Source organism: Lygodium microphyllum, chromosome 5 (genome assembly GCF_053477565.2).
Source record: "Lygodium microphyllum isolate KBCC chromosome 5, Lygodium_microphyllum_v1.1.10, whole genome shotgun sequence".
NCBI classification, from domain to species: domain Eukaryota; kingdom Viridiplantae; phylum Streptophyta; class Polypodiopsida; order Schizaeales; family Lygodiaceae; genus Lygodium; species Lygodium microphyllum.
In genome coordinates this window covers 24,290,533-24,314,772 of record NC_141139.1, presented here as the reverse complement: position 1 = coordinate 24,314,772, position 24,240 = coordinate 24,290,533, and the positions used below count along the sequence as shown (strand labels likewise).

At 40.6% G+C, this 24,240-nt stretch overlaps 1 protein-coding gene across 1 annotated transcript in view; it reads right to left on the bottom strand.

Annotated features, from left to right (window-relative positions):
- The window catches only part of LOC148035613 (uncharacterized), a 208,995-nt gene that overhangs the window by 145,618 nt on the left and 39,137 nt on the right, over positions 1-24,240 (bottom strand). The window contains exons 7-9 of the mRNA XM_087677580.1: positions 16,262-16,357; positions 15,968-16,066; positions 315-443 (exon numbers count right to left, since the gene is read on the bottom strand). Of these exons, the coding sequence (XP_087533706.1) occupies positions 315-443; positions 15,968-16,066; positions 16,262-16,357 (324 nt within the window). The remainder of the gene's footprint in view (positions 1-314; positions 444-15,967; positions 16,067-16,261; positions 16,358-24,240) is intronic.

The window sequence follows — 24,240 nt, the reverse complement described above, 5'->3', positions numbered from 1 at the left end:
GGATTAAAATGTAATCTCTAAGGGGAGTGGTGGCTTGGGTCATAGATAAAAGGAGCAAGTTGTGGATACACCGTCTTCCACTAATAAAGTCCTCTTACAGCTTGATAAACTGCTAAACTCGTTATTCTGCTAGCCCTGGCCTCTTGTACTGACCATTCTTCCATGAGAACATCACAGCCCGCACAAACTTGGGATTTTGTATTGTGTTGCCTTATTGAAGAACAAACAACTTTGTCTCCTAACCCAGCAAAGTTTTGTTCGTGACAATCAATATAGAGTATAAACAACAGACTATATGAGTCTAAACAACTGACACTTTTGGCTTGGCTGCAATTGTTATGAGAAGCACACGCGTGAATCAGGGTTGCAAAGTTCTCGGCATTCGGCCTGATCTCATTTCTTTTCATAGAGGTGAGTATACGAACTGCATCTTTAAAGCGTCCCTGCATGAAGAACATTACATCCTTGTCAGCCAACTATGAACAAAACATTAATACTTAAAAATTACATGTTTTTTAATTACATTTATTTTTCCAAGAAACAGTTTTGGTTTCTAAGAACATCCTGTTTTACTCAACATCGGTGTGATGTGCTTTTACCACTTCATTCAGGCTGCCATTTAGCAGCAAAGTAGAACATAAGATTTTTTCTTAAGACAAGAAGGGTGATGATGCACATGTTTCAAAATGCACAACATGCATGGTTATGCCTTGGATGCACCTATGGCAAAACTAGCTTGAATAGCTGAGGTCAGAAGAAGGTTTCACATCTCTACAATGCTTCAAACTTTACAAACTATTGTTGGATGCTAGCACTTTCTTGGCCGTGAAGTTCAACATATAAAGATGAGAATTTTGAACAGATGTCAAACAAACCTACTAGGTGTTTCCATAATTTTTACAGAATGTCACAAATCTCAAGAGATGAATTTTAAAGACTTTGGTAGAGACGTGAAAAACTGGGGCATAGAACATATTGACAAAATGGGGCATAAGTATCCTGGAAACTTAAGAATCTACATCTCATCTGGAATGCGCCAATGAACAAGTTGTATAAACTCTAATTTCCCACTTTAGAGCACTCAGAGAAGAATAGGGACATAAGGAAAAGTTACACAACATAAGACATTAATGGCTGCAAATAAATGCTTTGTTTATGAACAAGAGAGTCACATGGCGAAGGACTGTCCCAATAGGTGACAAGCTGTAAAAGCTGAAAACAAGGGAGATCCCAAGGGAAGAAAACCCAAAACACCCAATGTAATCAGTGATCAACCCAATGATGATGCTACTGAACTTTACACATGATGGGGGAAAATCAAAGATCAACACGCATTGATCATTTTTGATAATGGAGAACAATATAATTTTATCTCCACAAACGTGGCAGCCCCTCTAGGCACCAGAGAGAATGAGACAAGACCCATGGGAGAACTTAGTTTGGCACGTGAGGGCCATATAAAGCCACTCACACCTTGCGAAGCTTGTATATACAAAGTCATGTGGACCAAGACTGAAACACAAAGGAAACACAGCATATACAACCAAGACTGAAAGACAAAGACTCATATAGAGACAAGTAAAACTCAAACCCTAAATGCACAATGCAAAACGCAAAACGCAAAACTCAAAACTCAAACATAGAGATAAGAAACTCTAAAGTGAATGAATGCTGTAAATTAATATAAGAGTACACAAAATGCCCAAGGGCAGAGCAATGCATTGTCGAAGAGTGACATCCACCCGAGACAGATCCTAAGTGCTATAACCACCAATTGGAGATGAGAGAGTGCTGAATAATGAAGGGCAGGAGGCTGGTTACCAAAACATAGCAGTCATAGGATGAAATATGATAAACGCAGCAATGTACCACCAGAGAAGACTGAAATCTAATCACCTGAGACAAAGAACTATTGAGCAAAAAAAGAGGTGTTTCCTGATGTAGACGACCTGCTAGACAACAAACACGTAGATACTGCAGCAGTCATCCAATGGGAGAGATGGCATCAGCTTGTCGCCTAGCACCACATGTTGAAATCGCAGGCTGATCAGGTGCTATGATGACAAAAAAATGGAGACCTCCAAACAATAGGGAAATGGCTGAAAACAGGCATCCTAGGGCTGGATAGTAATGGGCTGCAATTGGTGATGGCTAGACAACAAATGGTAGGTGGCTGATGGCTAAAATCTGCATGGTAGAGTTAGAAACCTGCACAAACAGCTTGTCGCCTGAAACTAAATGCTGAAAATGCAAGCTAATCAAGTGCTATGATGACGCAGCAGATGGAGACCTCCAAACAACAAAGCAATGGCTGAAAATAGGCTGCCTAAGGCCAGATAGTGATGGGCTGCAATAGGTGATGGCAAGACAGCAAATAGTAAAGGCTGATGGCTGAAATCTGCACGGTACAATGAGAAACCTGCACAGAAGGATAAAGCTGATGGTGGGCAACCCATCTATTTATAGATACTGAAGGGTGCCCCAAAAATTTAGGGTTTTGGGGGACCACTAAAACTCTCTCAAATCACACACCAAATTTGCGTTTTTCATTAGTTAAGCGTGTTTTGGGGGCTATTTAAAAATGCTAATCAGCTGTAAAGCATATTTTAGCTAAACACCCCCTCTCAAGCCCAAAACTGAGCCTAAAAGGGAAGGCCCTGCGATGGTTATCCCAAGGCGTCCCATCCCAAAGCAGCCATAGCATCAGACAAAGGGTGTACATCAACTACCCAATGGCCTACCAAGACTATAAAGGTTATTTTACCAAGAAAGTCCAAGTAGTGTGAATGGAATCACATTGAACTTTTTTCTTTTTTGGAAAAGTTAATTATAGGGGTGGCAACCAATTAAGTAACAGCAACCCAAAAGATGAGAGTAGGAATGGTACACCCAATACATCACAAAATAGTATAAGCTTGCCCAACGACTCGAGGATATCGATGACGAGAAAAAGGTGATAAAGGATTATGGGAAGGAGGGTGGTGTAATCTACCAATGGAAAAAGCTTAGAATTCATCTAGTGGTACTTTGCACAATGGGATGCATAGTATGCTACATGCTGAAGAATGTTCATGCAATAGGTACCACTTGGACAATGCCCCTCATAGGAAAATTGTTCACTTGCCCAACCCCTAGTAAAAAGATTATGAAATCATGCAATGCACAAGGGAAGGTATAATAGGGGGGGAAAGGCCAATATTGAAAACGAGTGCCGAAACCTATAGAATATCAAGAAGGATAGGAATCCCCTCTCAACCTAGATATCGATGCCGAAGAAGGAAGAGAAGCGTGAGGATGTCAGTCTTTGTGTGGTGTTGAGAACCATGTGAATGAAAATAACAAAGCATCCCTACTAGAAGAGCAAGGATAAGAGACACCACCATTATAGCATCAAGAGAGATGTTGCATGATCCGCTGTGGAGGAGAAGCCTCCATACTAGTAGAAGAGCAAAACTCCAAGTAGATGAAACCATGAAAGGAATGGTGCGCATCTCCTATCTCCAACTTAGGAAGGACTCCTGCAATCCTGTATGTTAGCTCTACACTGAAATACAAAACCCTACAAAAGATATCAAAATCTGCAAGCACAAAGGTGAGTAGTGAGATGCTCCAAAAACCAAAACTGAAAATAAAAGAACACAGCTAAGTAAAAGGAAACTGCAATGAGCATGTATGTATGCAACGGAAGTTTAAAAAGGGGAGGGCTAAGTTCATGGCCACCATTGCATACCATGATGTGAGAAAGGGATCCTACAAGGTGCAATGGATCCCTATGAATGGATGCATAAAAAAAGTGCAATAGGTGAGTCACTAGTAGACCAATCAACCAAGCCTTCAGGAGTAGTGAGGCTACTACGACTGTTTGTGTGCCATATATCCAGTGGTGTCGGGGCAAATGGTGCAACAATGGAAGGCATAGCTTCACTAGACTAGCCAGTCGGAGTGGAGATAATCACAGCAATCTGTTGTGGCTTTCTAGGAGTAAGACCTTGGGCCTTGATATAGCACACCACATCCAAATGGCCTGTCAGTGTGTGTAAAACCTATTTTTCTTAGGAATTTTCTGCCAAAGGAATCGTGTTTCTTTGGTTCTGTTGAAGGAAGTGATGTCACCCTTGTTTTGGCTTACCTTCGCATCTTGTGAGTTCTTGCCATTGGTAGCTTTCCCTCCCAAAGAAAAGGTAACCAACCCTCGCGCCTCTAAATGGATGTGTGTGGAGGACTTCTTGTGAACTTGATCATACAGCCTCACGTAACGTAAGAACTGACACTCAAACTCATAGAAGGTCAGCAATCTAGATAGTGAGATAATGTGATGGGTAAAATGTAAGTATTTGTCTAGCAACTTGCTCAAGAAGAACGTGATCTAATCATCATCTAACTTCAAGGAGTCAGTAGTAGCAAACTCCGCAAGTAACTGCCGATTCAGTCAACTTGACTTTCAAATCATCCCCTTCCTTAATAAAGAACTCTTAAAGCTCAAAAATCGAGATTAATATATCGAGTGTGATCTCATATCACATAGCGGTCAATGAGATGACTCCAATACTCAAGTGCGAGAGAAAAATGTTGTAACTCAAAGTAGAATTCAAGAAGTAACCCCTACATTAACTTAACATTGGTTGTGGCATTGCAAACTCTTCATTGATGGATGTCAAGGTAAGCTAATCGAGGGTCCAGCGGCATAGGCTCTATACCAACAATTATGTCCCAAAGCCCCTAAGATTCAAGTACTTATTGCATGAAGTTTGACCAAGTGGTGAAATTCCACACGTTAAGACGTGTCTTATCAATGAAGGCATTCTTGGCCGTTGCAACAGGAGTGGTAGTACTAGGAGATGGAGGTGTGTAATGGAGGTAGGGGGGATAGGGTAGGGGAGTGGAGTCCACTTGAGAAGGAATCCCAAAGTTCTTACCATGCGTACGAGAAGTGGGCATAAGGGATCCAAATGTGTGCAAGGTTAGACTAGGTATGGGCATGGTAATTGTCTGTGAAGCCTAAGGTGGAGGAATAGGGACACAAGAAGCAAAGAATGGAAATCCCTGTGTAGGAGTGACCCAATTGATAGATTGTGGGATGGAGAAAGAGAAAGTGCTAGGAGCGGAGATGGAAAATCCAACTCCTAGTGTGCTTTGAGAGAAAGTGGAATGTAATCCCAAATTTTGGAATGAAGAAGTAAGTAGATTAGAATATCAAGAAGATAGTGGTGGGAGGGAAGGGAGTTGATTAGTGTGGTTTACTCACTCAAAATGAAACAAATGATCAAGGGTGTGGGGCTATCACCGCAGCATGAGAAGCCCTTGAGGTTGATGCCTGAACAATCTCCAAATAAAGGAAAGCAGCTGATGAGGGAGCGGCCACCGCTCTGAAATCCTTTGAAGCCTTCTTCTTCTTGGTGTCCTTATCCTCGTCGGGGGACTCCTCCTTCCAATGACTTGTCTTGCCACAAACGTTACATGTAGAGTCCTTCTCTTTGTCCTTCTTTGGTTTGTCGTCCTTCTTCTTCTTGTCCTTCCCCTTCTTCTAAGAGGACTAAGATGTCAATGCCTCCAACTTGGAAGCATTCTGCCCTTTAAATTGTTCTTCTTAGTTCAAGACCATAGGAACCAGATCCTTCCACCAAAGAGTCAAATCCCGCCTTGAAGCAATCGAGGCGGAGTAAAAAGCATCAAACCTAGGTGGAGTAAAAAGCACCAAGCCTAGGCGGTAATTGTGACAAAAGAGTTATCGGTATGTCTTTAGATATGATTACCTTTCTTGCATTTGAAGTTGTTGTAGCTTGTTCACATGCTCTGGCATAGAAGATGACTTGTTAGGGTTCAGCGTCCTCATCTACATCTCCAAAGATACCCATTTCATAACAGTATTTGATTGTACAACCGATCAATCTCCAGCCATATATCCCTAACCATCGTCAAGTGCTCAATATGGATAAACACAACTATAGTACATGAAAGAAAAAGAAATGAGCAGATGTGGGCATTTAGTTTGTCCCAATGTGCTTGAGACTTTGCCAAATCTACACGATCATTTGCAAAAAGTTTGGACTCATCTCTCGATGCAAGACGATCAATGGCCTCTATAACAAGTTCCGCCAAATCATAAGACTCCGCTTATCCCGCACCTTCTCTACCCATCGGAGGCGATGCAATGGTAAAATTTGCAATTGACTCAAAACGCAACCTCCCTCCTTCCCGAAAACAGCAAAAATCCATAGCAAAATCAGCAACTTTACTCCTTTCCCGCATGCCCATGCCTGCCTCAACCTTGTTTTGATGCATAGTCCTACTCACCCTCGAATGCTGAAAACGCAGCGTTGTGTCATGCTAAAAACTCTTCTTCAAGTCTGCCACAATCAATGAGTCGTTGCGCTGCTCTGATACCATGTCAAAGTGCACCGATGCAGAACCATATGACCGAGACTGAGAGATCAAGGGAATATGGAGAGAAGAGAGCAGAAGAACGCAGATTTGCCATATGAAGAATGCTGAATTTTTTGTTTTTGTTTTTTGAGCCGGATGCCTAGTCAAGCTCATGTTCCTTCAAAGACTCGGCTTACCACCCAAATGACGGAGCATGGGTAGGCACCTAGCACCGCAATTCAATGGTCCAAGTAGTACTGGACTCTCATCAACTAAAACCACCAATCCCAACGGATTCCCTTAAAGAGATGCCATACCCCAAGGTTAGGCGTCGGCTCAAAGGTGATGTCCCGTCACGCCCAAGCAAACACTACCTCTCAACAATATTTGCTTGCTTGGGCAAGAATACAGAATAAGGAATACAGATATGTACACAGGTGCAGTTCATATGTCTCCATATCTCCACCTCAATGATGTCACCCTACTATACACCTCGAAGTCTGTAGCAAGCAGCACGATCTCTACCCCAAACTGAGCTTGGAATCTGTGATCAGAATATATCTGAAAGTGGGGCGAGCCAAAATAGCAGTCAGCCTGCCAAATCTAGCCGATTGTAGCAAATATGGCCGACTATTAACGTGGCATCTTGCAAGAAATGCAATGACTGTACAAGCTATTCAAACTGTTGCATGGACATATGCCTGTCCAAGGGATGACCAAATGACCATAGCTCTAACAATTTAGACCTTGGAGCTGGGATTGACTTCCAAGTTCATCATTGGGCTAGTATTTGAGGCTCCTAGTCTGAGCTCACATGAGGGGACACTTTGGCAGTCTGGCCAAAGGCGGGGAATCCATGGTCACATATAAAGGCATTTTGAGAAGATGGTCTTGTATGCTACTACGAGACATTGTTGACACACATTGAGAGTTGCTTTGATTCTTCTCTATTTTCAAGAGCTGGAACAATCAACATCGACATCAACATTGACATCAAGTTCTCTCTGAGACACCTTGGTGGTGGCTTACGCACCCACTCCTTGGAAATCCATGGTTCTACTCCAATGGTTCTTGTTATATGTACTACCTTATCATTGCATATTGTATTGTATCAGATCACCCATGATTTGAGAAAGGGTGTTAGCAAATATGTCAATTCCTGGCTAAGTCTGTGCATGTGATTCACTGGGCTAGGGCACCAAGATATTATCTCGCTTATTTAAGTGTTTTACTTGGCTAATTTAACATCTTATGTTGGCCGACCTTCTGCCATTTATGGAATTCTTTTGACCTATTTATTCACGCTCCTTCTCCACGGTCATTATCACTCATCTATCATCCACAGGCCCTTGCTAGAGAGAGGAGCTAGTACGAATGTTCAATGCCTTCACAACCAGTGACTCACGTTGGTTATATATTGTCTCATGTCTTGATATATGAATTCCATTTCTTAAGCATTCTTCTCAGTTCTCTTCTTTTGCAATGTTCTTCCTTTCTCTCTATCTTATGTTCAGCAATCTATTTCAACATATGTATATGCTTCCATTGCTGCATCCACTTGTCACACCATGCTGAAACCAACCTTCCTTCTCGGATAGGGTGGCTTAACCTAATTAAGCACTTAATTACAGCAATTAGCAAATGAACATAAACTGAAAGCTCACTTTACCTTCATAAACTTGGACAGTGGACATCCTGTTGGCCCCAAAACTGGCGCCCCTTTCGGTATTTCTTTAATTTCAATTGCTAATGGATAAATTACAAGCCGAGATTTCACGATCTCCTTGGCTGATTCAAAATCCCTTTGCTGTTCCAATAATCAGCAAAGCATTCGGGCAAATTGCCCCTTAATTTTCACCCCACGACTTGCTCTAATGGAACCCCAACAGGTCAAATGCTGCCCCAAATTCACAATAGATGGGCTAGCATCTGAAATCCTCACAATTCCACGAATTTCCGGAGCTGATTTCAGTGTACAATGCCTTTGACTGATGGCACGGGTCCCAAGGTGGCTGCAAAACCCTAATTACTGCTGTAATTTAGGGTTTACAGCAGTAAACTCTCTGCTGTCCACCAAATTTGGCTGTACTCTGCTACCAATGGCTGAGAATTACTAAGAATGCTTGAGCATAGACTGGAAGAGATGAGAGAATGCTATAGAGAGAGAGAAAATCAGCTGAAATGTATATTTTGATTCGTAGCTCTGATGACAAATCCGATGGCACCAAGAGCTTCAAAAGGGGGGTAAAACAGTAGCTCACCTGGTGAGCCCTCCTCTCCTACCGCCGCTTCTCTTGAGGCAGAAGAGAAAACCTGCGGCCCCCTGTCCTATCGCGGCGCGCGATCAGTCGTCGTCGCCTCTTAGAGCCAAATCTAATCACCTCCTCTCCCTCCACCAAGCTCAGAATGGCTGCAATTCAGCTTCCACCACCCTCCAACAGCTTTCTCTTTATTTTTCATGGAAAGTTTTGCCAAGTGGCAACCTTCCTAATGCATTTTCAGCCATTAAATTAATTTTTCAAATTTAATTAATTTTGAAAACTAATTTCAGCCCTTTTGACCCTGCCTAAAATTAAATATGCCCATCTGTAATGAAATTGGCTAGGCCATTTGCAACTTCGAGTGGTTCCCAACCTCTATTGACCCTTAGACTAGCATTAGTTAATTAATTAATGCTAGTCCCTAGTGTCACCACTGACACTTAATGGCCAAACAATTGTCCTAGGGTCCAACCTGGCACCAACTGACCACCAAAACCCAGTTGGCATAACTTAACACAACTTTTGCCTTTAACACCCACTGCATCCTCGAGGTCCTTGGCCCGTTCCCACGAAATAACTGCCATGTGCATCACATGTGCTAAACAACCTTGCACATTTGATTAATAACTTAATCAAATGTTACTAGCAAGATTAAAGCGTCTCAAAATTTCACGTCCCCATGACACATGCCCAATCACTGAAGACCCAAAACTTGAAGTAGCAACTCAAGGCAACATATTTGCAGCTGAACCTAGCCCATTCTCAAATTATTGTGGCCCACATGCAAGAGATTGTGACCTAATCTGTGTCCAAATTGTTGTACTATCAAGGAGTAAATTATGCCCATGCAGTATTGGTCATTTACAGCAACCCATTGTATGAAATTTGAAAAGGGATCAACCTATATCTCTTTGTACTTCAAATTAGAGCAATAAGTGAAAGAAATACTATAAGATGTGCAAGATGTTGGGGCCAATCGAGTGTCAGCTACCCAAGATTAAGTAGTAAAGTGTATATTTTTGGATTTGTGTTTAATGTAATTTGAGTTGAATCGAGTTTATACTACCGTTGCCAAGAAGGAAGGCCAATTTCGTGGTTCCATTGTTGGGCTTATTTGCAAGTTAATGAAGTGAACATTGACGAATTGTGATCAATTGAGTGCATTTACAACAAAGCACGTCATCATATAATGATTTGGATTCAAGTCAATGATGCTTCACATCAGAAGGGACACAAAGTAATAAAGGAAAATTAGGCATAATCTTCATCGTGACCATCTTAATCTATAAACCCCTAGTTGCAAGGAAAGCCCAAGTACCCTCAGGATTTGAGGGCAACTACAGAGCTACTCCTAGTAGAATACACATTGAGTAGAGTGTACACAGCTGAACTAAACTCTCAATCCTGGGCATAGATGGAATTTGCAACTCCACTAAAGGGAAGCACAACATCCAGTCTCAATACCACTCCAAGTCCTTATAGCTGCAATCACACTAAGTGGTTGCAACTCCCCTAGCTAAGGAGAACAAGGAAGAACCCCAAGAAGCTTGAAGAATGGAAACGACCAAGATAGGCACAAGCAAGTTACAAAGTGACCACCGATCCTATAGATCTAGCCACATCAATACAACAAAGACGGACAAGTTTGACCCACATGATTGGTTTGTGTGTTTTAAACCATTGAAATTGAAGTCAAATGTTTAAATGTATTGTGCATTCATGGATTAATGTTGTTTGTACATTTTGCTGAAATAAGTAAAAAGTCTGCCTGAGCATCTTCATTGAGATAGCAACTACATAGCATTCGATCACATTGCTTGTGGAAAATTGAAATTCTGGTTATACACCTCGCACTATCAACTCTACAAAGGGTTAGGGAGACTGTTCTGCCACTAAGAGAAGTACAAAACACATAGTGAGATAATTTGAAAGAAACCACAAAATGAAATCGGGAGTGTATGCAAGAGGCCAAGGGAAAAACAAAACATTGAAACTAGAAGACTAACCCAATGAATAACCTGTAGGAAGAAAAGGGAAACACAAAGAAATGCAAGCCAACTCTTGGAAACATTTAGAAGAAACGAGTGAGAGAGATCCTAGCTATTGAGGTGTTGCGTTAGTCTCGATAAGGGAAAATTAGCCAGTGACTGTCTTGATCTTAAGTAATCACATGCTAATCGAATAGCGCAATCTAGTGAGAAAAGCCATCTTCATCAAGGGCACCTACCAGTCTACCTGATCCTATTCACATCATCAAAACCTTAGTTGCACAAAAAGAAAAAGCAACCATGTCAGCCTCGAGTGCAAATGCAAACAACCTTGGATCCACGACCGTAAGGAGTTTCCAACAAAAATCCAACAATTGCTAGTGCAATATGATTAGAAAACAAGAATAGTACACGAAGGTGAGTTAGTGAAACACATCTCATCTAAAGCCAAGCAGCACTCATCCGAGCATCAACCAAGGCATAACCATTGGAGACAAAATGGTCGAGGAGTATGAGTAGGGGAACCAAGTGCTAGCTTGCTGACCACTTTAACCTCAACATCGTTCTCCCTATTGCTAGGACAACCGCTAAAGCAAAGCCCTGCACTCTGGAAAGCATTAAAGAAGTGGATAGAGGGACCAATGCAACCAAACGTAGCAATCCCACAACATCACAACGTTGACACACATATACCCAGCTTAATCCTAAACCCTATGTCTAGAACTATACAAGTAAATGCTTTCTAGGAGGGAACAGAGATGCACACAATTCTTCCTATCATTGCATAAAGGTACTCCACCCGAAAGGGGATTGTCGATACGAGGGCAGGAGTTAACATTCTCAACCATATTTGATGTGCTAAAGGATTAGCCTACTAAAATTGCAGGAATTAGGTCCTCCATGAACTTCATTATCATAAAGGAAGTGGACTATGATATCCTACTTAATCAACCTTCAATGAGAAGCGCATGAGCAATCTAGGATTGGGGTAACGGCTTAATATTCTTTGGAAATTGCACAGAGGCAAGTAGGATTGAGATGGGTACATGAAAGACCTCACCAATGGATTTGGATGCCATCTCCACCTTGCTCAACTCTAAAACATTACCAAACTATGAAATACATCCTTGTCTGACAATGAGCGAGATTGGACGCATATTCTTGCTACCATTGACTTGCCCTTCTCAGACAATAAGGATGACTATACAAGAGCAATCAATAGAATGAACAATGCAGAAGGACAAAAAGAAGTGACAAACACACAGAATGAAAACTTGCCATCAATTTCCATTTGTATGATGGCAAGAAGTATATGCATGTGCCTACAAATAGAATGGAGCTTATCAGAATTCTGGAATTTTTGAAATGTCAACTCTGAAATAACCTGAGTACAAACCTAAAACCACTCAAGGAGCTCTTGAAAGCTCAGCTATGGAAATGGACAAAGGTGCACAATCTAAATTTACTCTACAACTAGGTGCTTCTCAAGATACCAATTCAAACGAAGAAGCAATGACCAATGATAAGTTTTCAGATGCAGAAGAGACGAAAAGTGCCTATAGAGACTGTGAATCAAAGGGAGACACCTCAACCATAGAGCTTGAAACAATCAATTATGACACCAATAAGCGAGCAATATTGACTCCAAACCCAAGGAAACACAAGCATTGCTTGTCAATGAAGCAGTCAGAATGGACTGTGATAGGATGTGGTTGGAGTATCTAAAAGTGTGGTAGATTATGAGTATAACAAATCACAAGAGCATGTCTATTACTGTATTTCACTCTAGAAATGCCTAGGTTACTACCTGCTATGTTTTCCTGTCCTGTGGCCAACGAGTTGTCCTATAGTCAAGACAATGATTTGTCTTAGGGGTAGCAACCAAAGACTCTCTCTGTCTTCTATTGTCTTTGCCTACAAGTCTACGCAACAATCATGCCAATACCTGCACCTATAAAAAGCTTCTGACGTACCTAGAGTTTCACATATCTCCTGGAGTACTTGCTGCACCTGTGTGTCTATTCGCTAGTATGCAGGGTTTACGCCTCTTGTCTCCTTCTACGCATGTGGATCAGCCCACCAGTTTACAAGCTCTCTCTCTCTCTCTTTTTTTTTTTCGTAAATCTCTCTCTCTCTCTCTCTCTCTCTCTCTCTCTCTCTCTCTCTCTCATATCAAGCTAGCACTTTGCCTCCATGAGCTACTCAGGAGCTTGTTCCTAAAGCCCCCACCCAGCTATCACACTTTACATCCCCCTACTAGATGGTATTAGATCAGCATGGCATCACAGTTCAATTATGTACACAACCCCAAAACGCAAAAAGTGGAAAACAATCTCCGCATATGTGTGGTGCGGATGATATCCATGCATGGAGCAGCCACCTTTCCAAGGATCAGGCCTAAATTAAATGGAAATATTTACATCAGGCCCTCTCGCCAGCCTAAGAGAATCCCAGCAATCACAAATGAAGCCAAAAGGCCACCAGAACACACCACAAGTAAAGCCAAAAGGCCACCAAAATGCAGCACACAAATATCATGTAGGCGACACTATGTGAGTGAAGCAAACAATATGTAGCCAAGGAGCAACCACATCAAGGAGGACCAGGTCCATCAAAACCACGGAAGAGATCTGTCATAACAATAATCCTCGAACACGAGCCACATAACCATGGATACCAAAGGCCAAATCAAAAATGAAGGCATTATGAGGGCATCAGATGTGCTATTAGAGCCGTCTATCTCAAATAATGGAAGAGGTAGGAAAGAGGTGGCATCTTGCCCATGACCCACGAACGGATGGACGTGTGTTTTGATAAGTCACTAAGGTCCACACATAGGAAACAAAGCTCTGAATCTATCTCGCAACAGGGCAAGAGATGAACAAACCATTTGGGCTTTGATCAATGTAGTGCAAAAGATATAATCGTTACAAGAGATCTTGTGAGCATCTAGCATATCCCCAATGGGAAGAACCCCAATAAGCAACAGCCATATGAAAAGTTTCCTCTAATAAAGAATCTTTGACTTCCACTGTTGGAGAAATCTATCCTACCACTTCCCTCTGCTATCCCAAACATTCCACACTTAATTGGCTTTCTCACTGACCCACCTCTTATCCTCTACCATCTTATGGTAGATCTAATTAGCTGACCTTTTCTAGAAATCATCTAGTTTCACAAACATCCAATCCTGCCAAGGGAAGAAGGCTGAAAAGTAGCAAGGGAGTGTACCACTAAAGCTGCTCCTACAAGGTCAACCAAATCTACCTACAACCTCTAGGCACCCGAAAGTATTGGCAAATGCAATGGAAAGAATAGAGACACACCTGTTTCCCTAGGAATGACAGCATCACATATTGTCCACAACACCAATCTACCCATTCGATTAAATTTATCTCATTGTAAGTCTTTATCAAGCCAATCTAACAGCCGAGAAGTGGCCACGACTTTCCCTACAACAAATTAGCCTACTTTCCAAGATCAAGAGAATGTCAAATTGTAAAGTAGAGAATATCCTACCTAAAGCCAATCTAATGAGTAAGGAGAAAGGACTACGGAATTTTAAGAGGCTGCCTGGAATTCAGCACATGCCACCAAGGAAGTGAATAATCGTGCGACCATGTGAGATACCAATCTCCTCAATAAAAGATTTAGCAATATCAATCCAAGAATGACTTTGGACACATAAGGCCTACAAAAGTGCTATTCTCAAAGCTATCATATGGAGATTGACACATGCTGCCCACAACATAAAGTGGATGGGCTACACCGATTCCAAGAGAAACTTCTTGGTCCACGGAAGTAAGGGAAAAATATGAGACACTACTAATCATGATGGATTGAGCTACTTTCTGCCGCACATAAAGAGGCCAGCCCTGAAATTTCCAATACATAAACCTATCATGAATCTGGGAGGACATCCATTCAAGCGTGGCTTGAGGAGCCACATCCACACCAATGCAGTATCCCAAGTGCCAAGTAATTTTGTCTTTAGAAAGAACACCTCCCTGCGAAATCCAAAAGTTGCACATCAATCTCCATACAGAAATCAGTGTAGATTTCTCAACATCAATATGAAGCCCCAAAGGTAAACGAAACAAACTCCAAATAGTCCTTGCCCAATTCGCATTGGTCCAATCAATCTTAAGAAATATAAAGGAATCATTTGCCAAATATTGACCCAAAAGTTGAGTAACACTAGGACGAGTTAACAAACCAACAATCTCCCCATCATCAGCCAGTCTATCCATCAAAGAGAGCGTCAAGAAGTGACAAATGCAAACAATAAAGGACTAAGAGGGCATCCTTGATAAAGAGAACGAGACAAGGCAATTTCACCTATAAGTCCCCCCCCCCCCCCCCCAAATTTAGCACAATATGTGCCATCGCATCCCAGCTTATGGTATCAATGAGAGAACCCATGCGAGGACGAGAACCCATGGCTGAAAATGCCGCAACTCTAAACAGCGGTGATCTCTCTAAGAACTGCAGCATGCCAAACCAAACCACAGTATGCCAATCTCCAACTGTTAAAATGTGGCCAAAACTGCCAAAAAACAACAGCAACAATGCGACAAAATGAGCTCTATCTCTAAGAGAAGCCATCAGCTTTTATTTTTCCACAAAGATATAGTATTTAGTTGTAAGTTAATTTTCAAAAAACAATATTTATTTGAAAACTAAAAGTTATCTTTCTGTGAAAATTTACTCAGCAGTGTCACATCAGCATGCCATGTCAACATGCCAGACCATGGTTGCAATCAAATGAAATGCTTTAGCCTGCTTTTTCCAACTAAGAAATCTTTATCCCCAAATTTCCTTCTCGGTAGAGCATTCCTAGTTTCACTGATGTCTACCACACTATCACTTATACAATAAAGGTCAATTGGATATACTCAATCGTCCAAGCACCGGCTGACAACTGATTGATCTTTGGAGTTCCTAAAACAGAGAAAACGGATGCTGGCCCCAAGGGCTGATGCTGGAGGAGAGAACAAGGGAATGGTAAGAAGTCAGCAGCAGAAAAGAACAGCACGATCAATCAAAGGAACACACATTCAAACACCCACCATCTGAAAAACCTAGAATATTCAGTCTGAGCCAAATGCAAGTTTTTACAGCATACTCGTCACTCCCTAGAAGTGCTATTTTTTTATGAAATAGGGCATCTATGTCTCAAAAACAGCTAATGAACAAATGCTCAAGCACCCGCCTGTGAATGCCATCATGATACTTGCCCTGATTTTGGTATCTTGTAGCCAAATTGCTGCCATGACTCTTAGAGATAACCCATTCAGCTAATATGCTTTCACAGTCAACATTACAGATATCTCAGGGATAGTCAGATGACAATACCTTGGTTGCATAGAAACGAATAATGGGATTATACATTTCAGGTGTCCTTGTAACTCCCTGAGAAGAGATGTGCTCAATCAAGTTGTACGCTTTCTCAAGCTGTAAAATCAAATGCAAGTTAAGGGTAAACATATAACCACCCAGAAAAAAGAAAGACTAGTAGTAAACACTTCTTCTAAGCAAATAGCAAAAGACAAGAGAAACAAAGATTAGATAGCAGAAAGCACTGTTTTACTAGAAAGCAAGTTACAAAAACTAAACAACTTATCTCAGCTGAAAGTAGTTCTTTCATACATTTTCTGACATCGAATAAGCTTGAACAAGGGAGGCATAGGCCCTTTCTGTAGCAAGCATCCCACTCCTTTCTAATGCTGACAGAATGTACTCTGCCTGTATGTACAAACACAACAGAATCAAAGAAAGCACAAAAGATTTTATTTTTGCAACGAAATTCCATATTTTAAATCAGAGCATTAAATAAGACATTCAAAACATTCAGCTGTTGCAGAGAGCTACAACTATTGAAATTAGCAATCATGTCAGTATTAGCCATCTTCAACTAGCAAAAAGTTTGAAACAAAACAGCTGGCCAGAAAGACTGATAAATGTTGAGTTATTGTTGCTACTTTCATTCTTCCCCATACGTGCCATAGTGAGCTGGCCCACCTTTCTGTGCTAATGTCTCATGTTCATGTAATTGTGCTTTCACCTTTACAGCTGACCATTGCAGTACATGGGACAGATATAGTGTAGTACATGGGACAGATATAGTGTAGGACACAAGATCGTGCACTTAGTTAGTAACAAGAGAATGTAAAGGATAAACAAGTTACAAGAGTAATGAGGACAAAAGGAAAGCAACTCGATAATGATGAAGATCACAAAAGAATTTTCAATTACCCCAAAGTGAGCCACCAAGAACCCTCACAACAAGCTAGAGCCAAGCACCAACGAAGAGCAAGTGAACAATGAGTGTTGAACACAATGTGTGGTGGGGTGCCAAACAGGGTTGCCTTTATATAGGCTACAAGTGGGACAAAGCTTGAAAGCAAGAGATCTAAGAGGACGAGAACGGAGTGAAGTGACTACAAGCACCTCATGAGAGAAACCCCCAAGAGTAGCATACATATTTCTAACACCCCCTCTTCATACTCAATAAATGCTACAAGTAACAAGATTTTACAATGATGCAAAGAAGTCAACAAAATGCTAGAACCATGGATGCCCCAGTCCTACTCATAAACTAAGTGTGCCTTGGACATAGCACAAAGAAAACTCCTCAAATATGACGCATAGGATGAAGAAAAAACTCCCAACACCAATGTTTAGGATAGTCCAAGCGAGAGCTGCTCAAAGCTCCAAGAAGACCAACCAATAGTCTTCAACCATATGCAATGTTGGAAGGCCACACAATGTAACAGAAGTAAAAATCTGGTCCCAAGCCACTGATCATGGCAAGGACTAGACTAGAATCACCTCCCAAGCACCAGCACTAGATTTGCTACAAGGAAGTGCAACAAAAAGAACCCAAGAGTCACCAGTCACAAAGCACTTCTCAAGGTGAACTCAAAAAGGCACCACTTGCCCCCTCTCAAACACTTCCCATAGTCCTCTCTATGACTGTGTGAGCAAAGGAACCTATCCCCCTCAGGCTAGAAAGCAAGCTTCAAGGTGAGGAAGGCCACACTTGCCACCTCACCATGGATTAAAGGCTCCATCTTAGCAACTACGGCTCAATCTTGTATGGCTTGGATTTTCTTATGAGGACAATCTCTGAAACCAACCTCCCTTCTGTGGATGGGTGGTAATTCCCTGATTGCAACCTAGTTACAATAGCAATATTTATTACCAAACTGAGAAATGCACATTAACTTACAATCTTGGGCAATGGACACCCTGTTGGCTCCAAAGCTGCCGCCCCTTTTAGTATTTCTTTAACTTAATTAAAGAAAAAGTTAATGTATAATGGGATTTTCCCAATCTCTTTCAATATTTCAACTCCCCTTGCTATCCAAAATGACCAACAAGTCTTCAATCTGATATGCCCCTTGATTCAAACAACCAATTGGCCTTCACCCGCCTTGATGGAGATGGAAAATGCCCCAAATTCATTGATTTGCTGGTCCCTGCACTTGGATTTGACTCAAAACAACTTCATCCCTATTAAAACCAAGTCTTGCAACTTCCAATTTCTGGCACACTTCCCGAAGCTGCTACTAAACCCTAATTTCTACTACAAATTAGGGTTTATAGCAAAGAAATATGAAATGTCTCTGCCTCTCGTGATCTCAATGTTGCGATCTTCAAAGCAAGGCTGTAGAAAGGCTGGGAGACGAGAGAGAATGTTGAGGAGAGAGAAAATTCAGACTTTCTTTGTGAAAAACTGAGTCAATCATTTACTACTACTGCCCTATCTCAATAGCCTGTAGATGTTGTCTCTTGCTATTGATTCGTCTTCTCCTGCCTCTAGTTGCCTCAAAAGTTCCTCCAATGGTTGTAGATCAGAAGAGCAACATCTCCTCCCTCTCTCTTGCAGCCCGAATGTACTAGAAATGCCTCTCTCTAGCTTCTAAAGACGTTTTTCAGTCTTGCATGGGAATTTTTGACAACCTTCTGCCTTCCCAAATGGTTTTTTCAACATTATCCATAATTAAATATTAATCTTCAGTCTTTAAATACAGAAAATTAATCTAATAATTATTTGGTGTCTAGAAAAATAATCTGACTAGCCAATCATTACATTGGCTATAGACAACTTCCATTCCCTCGTGTCTCTACGCCATCTTTGACTATCGAATTTGTATTAGGTACCATTAAACACCACTTCTCTAGTGCCACCAACTGACACTTATGACCAAGTAAATGACCTAGGCCAACAACTGACACCAAATACCACTAAGTACCTATGCAACAAAACTTAAAACTTATAGCAATTTTTGCCTTTGACATCATGTGATTTTCTTGAATCCCGGGCTTATAAATTTACTCTAGCCCCAATTACATCTCACATGTGCAACATTTACTTAACCATGTGATTAAAAATTAATCCACATGTTAAGTGAGGTTTCAAAAATACATGTCCTCATAACAATCTCAAGTAAGATGCCCCTTTTTTACCACAAACCTGACCATGGTTTTTCTTCTTCTTGCCTTCATGCATGTGGTCAATATCACCTACAACTTTCCTTACACTTGCATTGACAACTCTTTACTTAGTAATAAAGCACCAACTTCTTGATCCTTGCTCCAATGAACTACCTTTAACAATGCACTAAAAAGTGAAAGCATCATCAAAACCAAAGCAATAAGCTAACTCATCCTTATAACTGCTCTAGTAGTTGATAACTAGTCCTAAAGACCCTTCACCTTCATCACATAAGGCTTGGGCCAATTGCCCACGTGTATAAGAGAGGTTGCAAGTTGAGTTTGAAGAGTAATGGCAAGAGAAGAAGAGCTTCGTGATTGAACAACAAGGGTCACATCTAAAGAAAGGCTCGTGACTAAAGCAGCAAAAGCCTTGTTGTCCCTCCTCTCCTGATCTTCAAGTGACTCCAAAAATTCTTGTTATTGACTCTTTGTCATTGTTTGTGGCATTCTAGCTAAGGTTCTACAGCTGAAACAATGCTCCATAATTTGTTATGCACAAGCCATGATTTCATTTTTAGCTTTCAATGAGAATAGTTAGTGCAATGAAGCATATTGTTTAGAATTTTGTCACAAAGAGACCATGATGAAGATGCAACACCAACCACTCAAAAGAAAAAAAGATCACTAGACCACATAAAATAACACCCCAAATCTCACACAAAAAAGAATACCCAAAACTCCATACAATGCACAAATAATAACCAACTTTTTAATGTGTTTTGTGCCTTTCACGAAAGGTTCAAAAAACTCTTAGTTCAAAAAGTAATAGAACCTTAGGACTTTAAGGGTTTCTATAACCTTAGTGTTGCGTTTGTGGTGGATTTTCCATATCAACAACTTTCAAGGTCAACACCACCGGTGGCATATGTGCAAGGATAGCCATGAGCACAATGCCAAGGTGGACCACTGCATGTCAATTATAATTGACACATAACGCTACCACATATCATCCTCATGTGACTCACAAGGGCTAGCAAAGGCAAACACACATTCAAATGTAGCAATTTTCACCTGAAATGTAATCTTATTGGAGTGTCCAATATCCACACAAAGCTAAGCCAAAGATTCCCCTGTCCATGTGAAGTGCACTACCATAGCAAAACACAAGGGCTTAGGGTGCACACATACACATGTTTCTATGCAATGTTATTAGGACCATGTTTCACACGCTAATGTATCTAGTGGCTATCAACGTAAGGCGCAAGGTTTCAATCCGAAGAATGGAGATTCAAAGAATCAAAAATGCAAATGTTGATAGTCGAATGATGAAAAAGGTAATTCACCAAAATCAGTTGGACCATGAGATGTAAAAACAGAAGGAAAAGATAGAGAAGGAACACTCACCAATGAATCTTGCAACTTTGCTAATCTTTTCTTGAGTTCAAATGGAGAAATCTATCTTCTTCAAGGCTTATGAACCAATACTTAGTTTGAAGAGTAAGTTTATCATAAGGATCGCCAATATCTTGCGGAAAAGAGGAAGTAAATTCAAAAGGTTGAGAAGTATTGTTTTGCATACCTAGCATGGGAGTGAATGAAGATGGAGATATGTATGGAAGAGATGAAAAAGGTAGAGAGGGTGATGAAGGTGGTAGAGAGATAAAAGGTTTGTACTCCATGCCAATTTTCATGTCAAGATAGCCAATCTTTTGTGCAGCTTCTATCCTTCCTGCAAAATCATTAGGCCAATGTACCAAATCTAAACAGGAAAACTCAAATTTACTTTCAATCTATTGTTGAGCTCGATGCATCGAGATAAGATCATACTTAGCTCGTTTAATCTCATAAGGTCGAGAGACTCCATGATAGTCCGATGACTCTCTAGCTATGTCAGATCTTTGCAAAGCAAACTGTGTAAGAAAGAGAGTGTGTCTTTGCAATATCAAAAGATCATGCACTTAGTAACAAGATAATGTAATGCATAAATAAGAGTAATTAGGAAAAATGAAAGCATCTCAATAATGATAGAGATTACACAAGAATTACTCCAAAGCAAGCCACCAAGAACACTATAAATTAGACGCAACTTGTCCACTCAGCCCATCTCATATTTTCAGGTCCTCCATCAACTGGCACCACTTCTCCGTTGTTATCTGCACCCTTCCGTGGTGGCAGATACTTCAGCTTGTGGTGGTGACCAGCTTCTACAGCACCTAGAGACCAGTTTTCAGCCTTCTATCATTGTGTTTGCTGCTAGTGGCAGCATTCCAACCCGATTCCACTACCAAACAGCCATTACCATCAGCCTTCAAGTGCCAAACATCTACTTTTGGTACATTCAGTCTGAAACCAGCCTTTGGAAGCCCATAGAGCAAAAGGCCACATTTTAGCAAACACTTAATTCAAATTTCAGCTTAACAATAAATTCAGCAAGAAACATCCACATACAATTGAAGCTAGAGTGCTCCAGCACCACACATGACACCTATTGGCCCCAAAGCTTAGTTAGCGCCCTTTTTAATATTTCTTTAGATTACGAATGTATACTCGAAATTGACTACTACAAATGGCTATATTCTAGCAATTTCTTGTGACACAACTAATGCATAGGTGCACAATGGTACACTACGCTTGAGATCTCAAAGGAGAAAAAAGGATTCATCCTATAGTGTTGTAATAACCTGTTTTTCTGATATTTAGTTGAAAAACAACAACATGCCTTGCTGTTTATGGAGTTACGAAGCTGCCCAATGGATACCCCATGCCAAGAGAAGAAGATTACTGCTGTCCATACTACATCCATGCTATCAACTCATATTCCATAGCTAAAGTATGAACTCTCTATAGAAAAGAAGAGAAGAATGATTGTCTCTAAACTTGGGCTACTCCAAAATGTGAGACAAGACATCTCAAATAGCCAAGATAAGCTTTTCAAATGAGTAAACAATTGCTCATTAACCAAATCTCGTTTTTTTATTAAGGACAGTTAATGACTTAGTCGTTAATCATAAGTAATCTCCTCACTCTACCAAGCTTAAGCTCAAGACTTGCTTTATAACTCGAGTACCCTAAGTGAGCTACTTACTAGGCAAAACTTTCGATGTAACTTAATTCTAAGTGCAAACTTTCAATTTAATGAAAGTTTCACATTGATCCTTGTTACTTTTGCTTTGCTATTGTACCTCATAGCATGTACACTTTTCCATTGCATGCCCAATGTCAAATCCTTCAATGCAATGGATACTATTCCAAGAGCTAGGAGTACCAAACTTTAAAGTTCTTTTTAGTTAAAAATCTTCGTGAAGTTTACTTAAATCATTAAGTTCATTTCTCATTCTAGTAACATACCCCCCTCTTGAAACATCACAAGCAACCCCAATTGTACACAATTAATACACAATTAAAATCCAATAGGGCATACAAAATAACCAATACATATTTTCCAACAACCAAACATACTAATGTTACTACATATATTGTCCATGTACAATTTTTCATACATATTTTGAAGTAACTAAGCACATTGTTGTTACAACATATACGACCAATGTACAATTATCCATACATATTTTCAAGTAACCAACCACACTGTTGTTACTCCATATTTTAGAAATGTACATTTTTCCAAGATGGTAATTACTACACTAGTATATAACCAATCACAACTATACAAATCCACAACTATCAAAATGGTACTCATTGCACTAGTAAATAACCAAGCATAGATGTAGAAACATAAGTAACTAGTATACTGATCATAAAAGGACCTATATGGATTCTAAAAGGTCTCCAAACAACCTCTAAATACGTAAGCATATATATACCAAGAAAGTGTAAGCACCATCCATTCTTGAGCATCATGCAATGCTCTGAATCTTTGCTTTGTTCAGCATGTCTAAGCCCGGGGACTGCAATTGACTCCAAAACTGAAAAGCATCAAGGTAAAGTTGTAACAAATGAGATGATTCTACCAAATCATCCTCCTCCATCCATTTTCTATCAAGTGATGTGTAGTTTTGAAACTTCACCAAATAACAACAGGAGACCTTATCCTTAACCTGTCTTTCCTTATGTGCCAACATCTGCTTAGAGACCAAGATTTCATCAAGTTCCTTGACCTCTAGCCACATCTCATCATTGACATCCTCAAGCACATCACCACAAAAAGACCTAAGAAAACTCCCATGAAAGGTAATGTGAGTCTTCTAATGATCATGTAGCTTCAACCTATAAGCCGCCCGTTGATTCTTTGTAGCACTTGGAACGGCCCATAATATCGCATGCTAAGTTTAGAAAGAACACGTTTTTTGCCCTTAATTTTCTTTAATCTAGCCTTTTCAAAGCGCAACAAGACCAAATCACCCTCTACAAATGCCAAAGCTCTATGATGATGGTCAACTACTTTCTTCTACTTCTCTTGAGTCTTTTGGAGAGCAATCTTTGCTTTAGTATAAGCTTCATTCATACTCAACCTACTTATTGACCTCAAAAATCTTATCCTCTGTATGTAAAATGGGTGTGACTTTCTCACTCAGGGCGGAATTCAAAGCTCGATGGAAGCAAAAGAGCGGATCTGACAATTTTAAGTAGACGTGAAAGGTGGGAATTCAAATTACTTCAAAAGACAGACCTTGTAGTGGTTGTAGATTTTTCATAATTTTTTCTAGTATCGGATTGAAGCTGACAAGTTCTAGGTAGTTCAGGACCTAAGGGTTTGCAACCCCAAAAAGGAGCGCTATCCTAGACTAACTGTGCCTATTTATAGGCCACACTCTCATTCATTCCTTACGGCGGCTGATTCATTCAGTCTGTCACCTCTTCTCTCCAGCCTCTCCACTACCCTCACACCCCTTCAGGAGGACATTGCGGTTCGTGGTTCCTGGCTGTCTTTATCATCTTCCTTGTGCTACGGCACCCTTGTTCCCTTGTATCACATTCACTCCATGATTCAGATCTTCATCATTCCATTCATTCGAGTTTCTTCTCTCTTCTCTTCTCTTCTCTTCTCCATGTTTGCCGAGTTCACTCCGTGTTCCTCCCCGCAAACTCTATTGTCTCACTGGTACATCATCTTTTAACAAACCTATCCACCATGTTGTTATACCCATATTCCACAAGAGGCAAAAATCATTTCTATTTAGTTTTATCCTCAGATACATAGCAATTCAAAAGATCTAAGACAATGG